The 12,519-nt window shown below is 46.0% G+C and overlaps 1 protein-coding gene across 1 annotated transcript in view; it reads right to left on the bottom strand.

Annotated features, from left to right (window-relative positions):
- dapp1 (dual adaptor of phosphotyrosine and 3-phosphoinositides) overlaps positions 1 to 4,604 on the bottom strand; it is a 68,377-nt gene extending 63,773 nt beyond the window's left edge. Inside the window, exon 1 of the mRNA XM_067994508.1 lies at positions 4,380 to 4,604. Within this exon, the coding sequence (XP_067850609.1) occupies positions 4,380 to 4,459 (80 nt within the window). The 5' untranslated portion in view covers positions 4,460 to 4,604. The remainder of the gene's footprint in view (positions 1 to 4,379) is intronic.
- Positions 4,605 to 12,519: the final 7,915 nt, after the last annotated feature.

The raw sequence follows: 12,519 nt of genomic DNA, 5'->3' as shown, positions 1-12,519 counted from the left end.
AGCAGTAAGAAAAAAATTCCCTTTACTCTTCAAAGATTTTCTTCAATTATGTTGTAAGCAGAAAGGCATCCAATAAATCTGATCAGTCACTCTCTACATATTATGACTCAGTTGAAAAATCCCCTGAAACTACAGGTGGAACCAAGAATGACAGCAACGTGTGGTACTCAGGAGGTGTAGGCAGGCCCTTACACATAAACACGTGGGTACGTCACACTGTGCACAAGAGCTAAAGACGGACTGACCTCACCTGGAAACAGTAAAAACAAAAAAAGAGTTTAAACCGCTGGGATTATTAGAAAGCCTTTCTGTTTTACATTTCAAAACACTGGAATGTCTTACAGTGGAACCCACAAGGAATGCAGGGGCAAATTATTACTAAAAGGAAGATGGCTCCTCATAAAAATTACCCTCCATCATCATTGTAACCAAGATTACAATAAACTGGACAACCCAATGATACAATGGGTCAAGGAAATCTGGCACTGGCATAGAGAAATCACAGTTAAATGTCACAGGTGAGTGTGCGAGCGGATGGGTAGTGCTCGGGAGTAAGACAGAAAGACAGACACACAAACAAACAGAGGGAAAGACAGACAGAGACAGGCAGAATGAAAGGCAGACACTGCATTTCTATAGCGCCTTGCACGACCTCAGGACGTCCCAAAGCGCTTTACAGCCAATGAAGTACTTTTGAAGCGTAGTCACTGTTGTAATGTAGGAAACGCGGCAGCCAATTTGAGCACAGCAAGATCCCACAAACTTCGAAGTGATAACGACCAGATAATCTGTTTTAGTTACGTTGGATGAGGGATAAATGTTGGCCAAGACACCCGGGGAGAACTCTGCTGCTTTTCTTCGAAATAGCGCCAGGGGATCTTTTACGTGCACCCGAAAGGGCAGACGGGGCCTCGGTGAAAGGCGCCATATCAGTCCTACATTTACCGTCACAAGTTTCAAGCTGTTCCTAATGTTTACCTTGAAGTTGTGGTCCAGGATCCCTTTACCATCAACTGCACTCATGACAATTTTAGATTTGAATGTGGAGATATTTACATATTCTTAAACAATTACCAAAACTTTCCATTCATAAAAAGAGGGTATCCGAAAGCTATTCCTCATGCTCCTTGTTACAATCTTTCTGCTTCAATGTCCTTTCAGGTTCAAAGGGAAATATAGTCCTAAGTACAATATAAATTTGTTGGAAAAAAAGTCCAGTTCAGAAGATTTAGTTCGTCTCCCTTTCACATTGTACCAAAGTATATCATCAATAAAAGTGTCATGATCACTAATCCTAACAGGGCTTCTTATCAAGAACAGGTACCTGCACCATTCTTCTTAATTTCTCTCCCCTCTTCTGACTCGTGCTGTGATCAGTTTCACTGAAACTGAAACCAATCTATTTCATAGAGTTTACAGCACAGAAACTGACCATTCGGCCAAACTTGTCTATTACGGTGTTTTTTTGCTCCACACGAGCCTCCTCCCACTCTGTTTACTTCATCTCACCCTATCAGCATATCTTCATATTCCTTTCTCCCTCATGTGTTTATCCAGCTTCCCCTTAAAATGCATCTATGCTATTCACCCCAACTACTCCTTGTGGTAGTGAGTTCCACATTCTCACCACTCTCTGGGTAAAGAAGTTTCTCCTGAATTCCTTATTGGATTTATTAGTGACTCTCTTATATTTATGGCCCCCAGTTTTGGTCTCCTCCACAAGTGGAGACATCTTCCCTACGTCTACCCTATCAAACCCTTTCATAATCTTAAAGGCCTCTATCAGGTCACACCCTCAGCTTTCTCTTTTCTAGAGAAAAGAGCCCCAGCCTGTTTTTTTTTTAATATATTCGTTCATGTGATGTGGGCATCACTGGCAAGGCCGGCATTTATTGCCCATCCCTAATTGCCCTAGAGAAGGTGGTGGTGAGCCGCCTTCTTGAACCACTGCAGTCCGTGTGGTGAAAGTTCTCCGACAGTGCTGTTAGGATTTTGACCCAGCAACAATGAAGGAACGGCGATATATTTCCAAGTTGGGAGGGTGTGTGACTTGGAGGGGAACGTTCAATTTTTTCCGATAGATATAACCTTTCAATTCTGGTATCATCCTTGTAAATCTTTATTGCACGTTCTCCAGTGCCTCTATATTCTTTTTATAATATAGATGTTTATATTCCTTTCTCCCACGTGTACTTACTTAGCTTCCCCTTCAATGCATCCATGCCATTCACCTCACCTACTCCTTGCTGTAGCGAGTTCCACATTCTAGGTAAAGAAGTTTCTCCTGAATTCCTTATTGGATTTATTAGTGACTATCTTATATTTATGACCCTAAACATTCACTCCCTTTACCACGGGCGCACCGTGGCTGTGGTGTGTACCATCTGCAGGATGCACTGAAAGCAACCCGCCAAGGCTTCTTCGACAGCACTTCCCAAACCCGTGACCCCTACCACCTAGAAGGACAAGGGCAGCAGGCACATGGGAACAACACCACCTGCACATTCCCCTCCAAGTCACACACCATCCCGACCTGGAAATATATCGCCGTTCCTTCGTCGTCGCTGGGTCAAAATCCTGGAACTCCCTACTTGACAGCACTGTGGGAGAACCTTCGCCACACGGACTGCAGCGGTTCAAGGCGGCGGCTCACCACCACCTTCTCAAGGGCAATTAGGGATGGGCAATAAATGCCGGCCTTGCCAGCGACGCCCACATCCTATGAACGAATTTAAAAAACTGTTCATAGTACTCCAAGTGTGGTCTAACCAAGGTTTTATACAAGTTTAACATAACTTCTTTGCTTTTCAATTCTATCCCTCTAAAAATGAACCCCAGTGCTTGGTTTGCCTTTTTTATGGCCTTATTAACCTGCGTCGCTACTTATAGTGATTTGTGTATCTGTACATGTGTATTTCGCATGTGTATGCGGAATAAGTGATGGGTGAACGGGACTTGGTGAGAATGGAATATTCGGATGAGCTCAACTTTACTAAGGGTGGCAGATGGGAGAGCATTGAAATAGTCTAGCCTTGAGGTAACAAATGTAAGGAGTCTTACAACACCAGGTTATAGTCCAACAGTTTTATTTGAAAATCACAAGCTTTCGAAGGCTTTCTCCTTCGTCAGGTGAGTCACTCACCTGGCGAAGGAGAAAGCCTCCGAAAGCTTGCGATTTTCAAATAAAACTGTTGGACTATAACCTGGTGTTGTAAGACTCCTTACATTTGTCCGCCCCAGTCCATCACCGGCATCTCCACATTGAGGTAACAAAGGCATGGACGAGGGTTTCAGCAGCAGGTGAACTGAGGCAGGAGTGGAGACGGGAGACGTTATGGAGATGGAAGTAGGTGGAAATAACATCACCTCACCTCAAAAGCAAATTATTTGGGGCCAGATTCATGATATTAACCCATTTTGTGATGTGCGGCACTGACAATCCTCTGCTTAATTCCATTCATAGTTAACAGGGAATGAGGCAGAAAGATTTCATTTAAGGGGGAAAAAAATCAGATTGTGGTGTCAGTTTCACACCTAACAACAACAACTTGTTACATGATAACAAAATAGCCAATCGGAAAGAAAGAATCTGCATTTCTATAGCACCTTTCACAACCGCGGGAGGTCCCAGAGCGTTTTAAAACCAATTAAGTATTTTTCCAAGTGTAGTCACTGTTGTAATGTAGGAAACAGAAACCAGATATAAAATATAGACTATGCCTAATAATTCAAAGCCCTTTTTAAATATAAAAGCACTAAAAATTTGAATTGAGCAACATAAATAACACAGCAAAGTGGGATTTTTGTGCTTCATTTTTGTTTTTTTTGGAGTGATCAGATAATTTGAAATAAGGCACTTTTACTTAAGAGCGGACCAAAGGAACACGTCGGTACATTCGAGGGGGAGAACGGCGGTTCTCAGGTTCACTCCTTGCAATTTTAACCTGTTAGGTGTCAGACAGTGGGGAACACAGGCTGGAAACACGATTATGGTTACGGAATTGCAAAAGAAAAATGCCAACAGCGTTTTAAAAAAAAACCCTCCTGTTTCAAGATGCTGATTAAAATTACAGACTGATTAGAGATTAATAAATCACTGCTAATCCTTTTCCTCTTTTTGCAAAGCCTCAATTCCCTAAGCAGTTAACTGGAGCTTCCAGAAACCGAGATATTATTTACTGGTGTCATTTTCTAATATTATTATTATTATTATTATTATTCAGATTGACATTTAAACAGAAATTGCACTCACGACCTGGCGTGTGGCTTTTCCAGTTTGCGTTGCAAAACACACACACACACACACACTTGTACATAAGGAGAATAAAGTCCCTCCACGGAACCTTGCCGACTACAGGGGGAGGCGGGTGTGGACTCACTCGAGATCGCGGAGACCGTCGTCCTCGGTACCGGCACCGGCTCGGTCTTTGGTCAGCCAGTCGATGGATGAGTCGCTCATCTCCCCGCAGTGCGCTCCTCGCCGGGAGCCCCTACCGAAGGCAAGTGCGCATCTTCATCAGTGAGTGCGGAAACACTCAGCACTTCCCAAACACTCAACTCACACTCTCTCTCTCTCCGGGAAATGTAGTGGAACAAAACTTACGGAAGTTTCTCGCAACTCCTCCCCCCAACTAACCACAGAAAGTTTATTATGCGCTGCACCCTGGGAGCTGTAGTGCAAGTTATGTGAGAGTGCACACGTGTGTATACACGCAGACATGTACGTGTGCAAACATATACACATGCATGCGTAAATCTATACACAATGTGTATAACTGTGGCGCGTAAAAACAAATTGCATTTATGGTCAAAGATTTATCTGGGATGTAATGGAAAGAGGTGCCATCTTCGTATAGTGAATGGGCGAGAGGAATTTACTGTGTCATAGATAGAGTCATAGAGTTATACAGCACGGATAGAGGCCCTTCGGCCCATCGTGTCCGCGCCGGCCATCAAGCCCAGTCTAATCTAATCCCATATTCCAGCATTTGGTCCGTAGCCTTGTATGCTATGGCATTTCAAGTGCTCATCCAAATGCTTCTTGAATGTTGTGAGGGTTCCTGCCTCCACAACCCTCTCAGGCAGTGAGTTCCAGACTCCAACCACCCTCTGGGTGAAAAAGTTCTTTCTCAAATCCCCTCGAAACCTCCCGCCTTTTACCTTGAATCTATGCCCCCTTGTTATAGAACCCTCAACGAAGGGAAAAAGCTCCTGAGTATCCATCCTATCTATGCCCCTCATAATTTTGTACACCTCAATCATGTCCCCCCTCAGCCTCCTCTGCTCCAAGGAAAACAAACCCAATCTTCCCAGTCTCTCTTCATAGCTGAAGCACTCCAGCCCTGGTAACATCCTGGTGAATCTCCTCTGCACCCTCTCCAAAGCGATCACATCCTTCCTGCGGCGACCAGAACTGCACACAGTACTCCAGCTGTGGCCTAACCAGTGTTTTATACAGCTCCATCATAACCTCCTTGCTCTTATATTCTATGCCTCGGCTAATAAAGGCAAGTATCCCATATGCCTTCTTTACCACCTTATCTACCTGATCCGCCGCCTTCAGGGATCTGTGAACTTGCACACCAAGATCCCTCTGACCCTCTGTCTTGCCTAGGGTCCTCCCATTCATTGTGTAGTCCCTTGCCTTGTTAGTCCCTCCAAAGTGCATCACCTCGTACTTTTCCGGGTTAAATTCCATTTGCCACTGTTCCGCCCATCTGACCAACCCATCTATATCGTCCTGCAGACTGAGGCTATCCTCCTCGCTATTTACCACCCTACCAATTTTTGTATCATCAGCGAACTTACTGATCATACCTTTTACATTCATATCCAAGTCATTAATGTAGACCACAAACAGCAAGGGCCCCAGCACAGATCCCTGTGGTACCCCACTGGCCACAGGCTTCCAGTCACAAAAACAACCTTCGACCATTACCCTCTGCCTTCTGCCACTAAGCCAGTTTTGTATCCAAAGTGCCAAAGCACCCTGGACTCCATGACCAGTCTCCTGTGCGGGACTTTATCGAAGGCCTTACTGAAATCCATGTATACCACATCCACTGCGTTACCCTCATCCACACGCCTAGTCACCCCCTCAAAAAATTCAATCAAATGAGTCAGACATGATCTTCCCTTGACAAAGCCATGTTGACTATCCCTGATTAATCCTTGCTTCTCCAAGTGGAGACTAATTTTGTCCTTCAGAATTTTTTCCAATAATTTTCCTACCACTGATGTTAGGCTCACTGGCCTGTAGTTCCCCGGTTTTTCCCTACTCCCCTTCTTGAATAATGGTACTACATTAGCGGTTCTCCAGTCCTCTGGCACATCCCCTGTGGCCAGAGAGGTTCTGAATATATGTGTTAGAGCCCCCGCAATCTCCTCCTTTGCCTCACACAGTAGCCTGGGATACATTTCGTCCGGGCCTGGGGATTTATCCATTTTTAGGCCTGCTAAAACCGCCAGTACCTCCTCCCGCTCGATGTTAATATGTTCGAGTATATCACAGTCCCCCTGTTGTATTTCTCTGTCTACGTCGTCCTTCTCCATAGTGAAAACAGATGCAAAAAATTCATTTAGAACCCCTCCTACATCTTCCGGCTCCACACACAGATTGCCATTTTTGTCCCTAATGGGCCCTATTTTTTCCCTAGTTATCCTCTTACCCTTAATATACTTATAAAACATCTTAGGATTTTCCTTTATTTTGCTCGCCAGAGTTTTTTCATGGCCCCTCCTTGATCTCCTAATTTCCTTTTTAAGTATCCCCCTGCACTTTTTGTACTCCTCTAGGGCTTCCTCCGTCCTTAGCCTTTTGTATCTGCCAAAAGCCCTCCTTTTTTTCCTAATCCATTCTCGTATATCCCCTGACATCCAAGGTTCCCTGGAGTTCTTGGAACCACCCTTGACCTTTACGGGAACATGTTGCCATTGTATGGTCTCAATCTCCCTTCTGAAAGACTCCCATTGCTCCGATGCGGATTTTCCTACAAGCAGCTGATCCCAGTCCATTTTGGCCAGATCCTGCCTTATCCTATTAAAATCGGCCTTCCCCCAATTTAGAACCTTTATTTCCGGCCCCTCCCTGTCCTTTTCCATGACCACCTTAAATCTCACTGAATTATGGTCACTGTCACCAAAGTGCTCACCTACTAGCACTTCTTCCACTTGGCCGGACTCATTCCCTAGAATTAGGTCCAGTACCGCCCCCTCTCTTGTCGGACTTTCTACATGCTGGCTCAAAAAGCTCTCCTGGATGCACGTTAAGAATTTTGTACCCTCTAAGCCTTTTACACTCTGAGTATCCCAGTTAATATTGGGGAAGTTGAAATCCCCCACTATTATTACCCTATTATTTGCACAATTTTCTGAGATTTGCCTACATATCTGTTCCTCTATCTCCCCCTGACTGTTTGGGGGTCTATAGTACACTCCCATCAAAGTGCTTGCCCCCTTTTTGTTTTTAAGCTCCACCCATATGGCCTCATTTGAGGAACCTGCTAATATATCATCCCTCCTTATGGCAGTAATTGATTCTTTAATTAATATTGCGACCCCCCCCTCCTCTTATACCTCCCCCTCTGTCTCGCCTGAAGATTCTGTACCCCGGAATATTGAGCTGCCAGTCTTGCCCCTCCCTCAACCATGTCTCTGTGACAGCAACAATTTCATACTCCCATGTGTTTATCAACACCTTCAGTTCATCCACCTTATTTGCAAGACTCCTTGCATTAAAATAGATGCCATCCAGCCTTGCTCTTACATATTTGCCCTGTCTTCCAAGCTGACTTGTTTTTTTCTCAATATTTGGCTGCACATCACCCCCTATTGTAGCTCCACTCTGTATCCCATCCCCCTGCCAAGTTAGTTTAAACCCCCCCCAACAGTGCTAGCAAACCTCCCCGCAAGGATATTTGTCCCGCTCTGGTTCAGATGCAACCCGTCCGACTTGTACAAGTCCCACCTTCCCCAGAAGCAGGCCCAGTGATCCAGGAAACTGAAACCCTCCCTCCTGCACCAACTCTTTAGCCACGCATTCATCTGTTCTATCCTCCTATTTCTATACTCACTAGCCCGTGGCACTGGGAGTAATCCAGAGATTACAACCTTTGAGGTCCTGCTCTTTAATCTGCTACCTAGCTCCCTAAATTCTTGATGCAGGACCTCATCTCCCTTCCTACCTATGTCGTTGGTTCCAATGTGGACCACGACCTCTGCCTGCTCACCCTCCCCCTTGAGAATGCCCTGAAGCCGCTCAGTGACATCCATGACCCTGGCACCAGGGAGGCAACAAACCATCCTGGAGTCACGTTTACGGCCACAGAAACGCCTGTCTGTTCCCCTTACGATAGAATCCCCTACCACTATAGCTCTTCCACTCTTTTTCCTCCCAGCCTGTGCAGCAGAGCTACCCCTGGTGCCAGGAAGTTGGCTGCTGCTGCCTTCCCCTGATAAGTCATCCCCCTCAACAATATCCAAAGCGGTATATTTGTTTGAGAGGGGGACGGCCACAGAGGACCCCTGCACTGCCTGCCTGCTCCTCTTACTCTGCCTGGAGGTCACCCACTTACTTCCTGCCTGTACAACCTTTACCTGCGGTGTGACCATCTCACTAAACGTGCTGTCCACAACGTTTTCAGCATCGCGAATGCTCCATAATGAATCCATCCGCAGCTCCAGTGCCGCAATGTGGTTTGTCAGTAGCTGCAGCTGGATACATTTCCCGCACACATGGTCGTCAGGGACACCGGAAAGGTCCCTGATTTCCCACATAGAGCAGGAAGAGCATAACACGAGGCTGGGCTGTCCTGACATGACTTACCCTTTAACTAATTAATTCAAATTAAATGAATCCCACCAATTTCACTTCAATTAAAAGGTATACTCAAGGGCCCTTGCTGAACAGCAGTCCCCCACTACACAACAGAGACCAGAGAATCCACAAACTCTAACCTTAGACAAATTCAGCAGGAAAATACTCACCAACCAATCACTTACCTCTTCCTTGGTGACGTCCCACTTTGGATTACTTTTTGCTTCTTATTTATCTTAGGTCCAGGAGTTAAGTCCCTGAAAACAAAATATAAAAACGAACCTACCCTTTAAATTCCCTCTACCCCCCAAAAGGTTAGAGGAGGTGGGAGGGTGGGAGTCACTACTAGTGTAGTGTCTCGGGTTTAGCAACCGCTCCACCTATATACGGGTACCAATGAATTGGCCCCGCCCCCTGCCTTTGAAAAAGCCGCGAAGCTCCCTCCCCGCTGGGGAAAAAGACTCACGTAGGTCTCTCCTAGGTCCGCTCCCGCCTGTAGCTCCGCTCCGAGTGCGGGTAGGCCCCCGAGCCTGGGCCTTTAGTAGTCTCCGAGTCCCGCGCTCTCTCCTAGGTCCGCTCCTGCCTGTAGCTCCGCTCCGAGTGCGGGTGGGCCCTCGAGCCTGGGCCTTTAGCAGTCTCCGAGTCCCGCGCTCTCTCCTAGGTCCGCTCCCGCCTGTAGCTCCGCTCCGAGTATATGGTTTCTTTTTATAGAATTACCATAGAATGTGTAGCACAGAAACAGGCCACCCGGCCCCACAGGTCTATGCCGGTGTTAATGCTCCACGTGAGCCTCCTCCCACCCTACTTCATCTCACCCTATCAACATATCCTTCTATTCCTTCCTCCCTCATGTGTTTATCTAGCTTAAATGTATCTACACTATTCGCCTCAACCACTCGTTGTGGTAGCGAATTCCTCATTCTCACCACTCTCTGGGTAAAGAAGTTTCTCCTGAATTCCCTATTGGATTTATTAATGACTATCTTATATTTATGGCCCCTAGTTCTGGTCTCCCCCACAAGTGGAAACATCTTCTCTACGTCTACCCTATCAAACCCTTTCATAATCTTAAAGATCTCAATCAGGTCACCCCTCAGTCTTCTCTTTTCTAGAGAAAAGAGCCCCAGCCTGTTCAATCTTTCCTGATAAGTATAACTTCTCAGTTTTGGAATCATCCTAGTAAATATTTTGTGCACCTTCTCCAGTGACTCCATATTCTTTTTACAATATGGCGACCAGAACCGTGCATAATATTCCAAGTGTGGTCTAACCATGGTTCTATACAGGTTTAACATAACTTCTCTACTTTTCACTCTATCCCTCTAGAAATGAACCCCAATGCTTGGTTTGCTTTTTTTTTATGGTCTTATTAACCTGCATCGCTACTTTCAGCGATTTGTGTGTCTGTACCCCAGATCCCACTGCTGCTCTACTCCATTTAGATGCTTATTTTCCAAGGAGTACATGGCCTCCTTATTCTTCCTGCCAAAATGTACCATCTCACACTTATAGCGATAGAGAGGAATTGTTTCTACTGGCGAGATGTTCAGTAACCTGAGGACATAGATTTAACGTAATTGGCAAAAGAGATGAGAGGTGAGATGAGAATTTTTTTTACGTAGTAAGTTGTTACGATCTGGAATGCGCTGCCTGAAAGGGTGGTGGAAGCAGATTCAATAGTAACTTTCTAAAGGGAATTGGATATATATTTGAAAAGGAAAAAAATTGTAGGGCCACTGGGAAAGAGCAAGGGAGTGGGACTAATTGGATAGCTCTTTCAAAGAGCCGGCAGAAATGCAATGGGCCAAATGGCCTCCTTCTGTGCTGAATGATTCTATGATTGTATGTATGCTGCTGCATTTTTGCTCGTGCTCTTTCTCTAACCTGAGGGTCATAATTGACCTCTTCATGCTGTTGTCCCCATGATGTAGAAGGACCCGGTGCCTGTGAAATATCCCCTTGTACTCCTGAGGAAGGAAAGGGTCCTCCGTCTCCAGCCATGAGCAGCCTCGATGCACCGATATCAGTCCAGGAGCACCCTGGCCGGCCTCCCACCTTCCACCCTCCGTAAATTTGAGCTCATCCAAAACTCTGCTGCCCTTATCCTAACTTGCACCAAGTCCCGTTCACCCATCACCCCTGTGATCGCTGACCTATGTTGGCTCCCGGTTCGGGAATGCCTCGATTTTAAAATTCTCATCCTTGTTTTCAAATCCCTCACCACTCCCTATCTCCGTAACCTCCTCCAGCCCTACAACCCCTGAGATCTCTGCGCTCCTCCAATTCTGGCCTCTTGCGTGTCCCCAATTTTAATTGCTCCACCATTGGTGGCTATGCCTTCAGCTGCCTAGGCCATAAGCTCTGGACTTCCCTCCCTTATCCCCTCTATCTCTCTACCTCTCTCTCCTCCTTTAAGATGCTCCTTACAACCTACCTCTTTGACCAAGCTTTTGGTCACCTGTCCTAATATCTCCTTATGTGGCTCGGTATCAAATTTTGTTTGATAATCGCTCCTGTGAAGCGCCTTGGGACATTTTACTACGTTAAAGGCGCTATATAAATGCAAGTTGTGGTTGTTGTTGTTGGAAACATCACTTCTATGTTCAAAGGGTCAGAGGTGTTTTCCCCACTGACACTTGTCGTAGGTTGGTGTTTGCGGAGGATGCCTTCCTGCTTGGACCATTTATGACCTTCTTAAAACAGTGGCTGATGCGACTGAGGTCACCCAAAGCTGCCTGGAAGGAACAAGTGGCGTAAAGATTAAGGGCTGTGGTCCCTTTAACAACCTCTCTGATAAAGCCATGCTTTAATTCCCCTATTGCCCCTGGGAGGTGGGGTTGGGTCAAAGCATAGCTTTCTCACACAACTGCCTGTCTGAGAAATCCAAGCATGACTTCCCATCCTTTGCGGTGTCGGCCGTGGCTCAGTGGGCAGCACTCTGGTGTCTGAGTCAGAAGGTCCTGCGTTCAAGTCCCACTCCAGAGACCTGGGCGCATTACCCCGACCGACGCTCCAGTGCAGTACTGAGGGAGTACTGCACTGTTGGAGGTGCCGTCTTTCGGATGAGACATTAAACCGAGGCTCCTTCTAGCCTCGCAGGTGGATGTAAAAGACCCCATGGCACTATTTACGAAGAAGAGATGGGGAGTTCATCCCGGTGTCCTAGCCAATATTTATCCCTCAACCAACATTACTGAAGAAACAGTTTATCTGGTCATTACCTCCTTGCTGTTTGTGGGATCTTGCTGTGGGCAAATTGGCTGCCGCGTTTCCTACATTACAACAGTGACTACGCTTCAAAAATGCTTAATTTGCTGTGAAGCACTTTGGGACGTCCTGAGGTTGTGAAAGGTGCTATATAAATGCAAGTTCTTTCATTCTAACTCTGCGTTATCAGCGGAGAAGGGCGCTAGTGCCTTCTATGATGCCTTGCTGTCCTCGATTCCATCCTCGCCTCTTCCATATACTCTTCATTCTCCTCCTCTTCAAAACACATGAACAAGGGAATTCCCGGAGGAAAATCCATTACTTGCCACAAAATTTTAGAAATATATAACTACTAAGTGTAATGTTGCAATTTTATTTTAAACCATTTTTGGGATGTGGTCACCACTGGCAAAGCCAGCATTTATCGCCCATCCCTAGTTGCCCTGCTTGATGCATTTATCGCCCATCCCTAGTTGCCTACTCCTGCTCCTATGAGT

Source organism: Heptranchias perlo, chromosome 1 (assembly GCF_035084215.1).
Source record: "Heptranchias perlo isolate sHepPer1 chromosome 1, sHepPer1.hap1, whole genome shotgun sequence".
NCBI lineage: Eukaryota > Metazoa > Chordata > Chondrichthyes > Hexanchiformes > Hexanchidae > Heptranchias > Heptranchias perlo.
The sequence above is the reverse complement of the archived record's forward strand: the minus strand, read 5'-3'. Positions and strand labels throughout refer to the sequence as shown.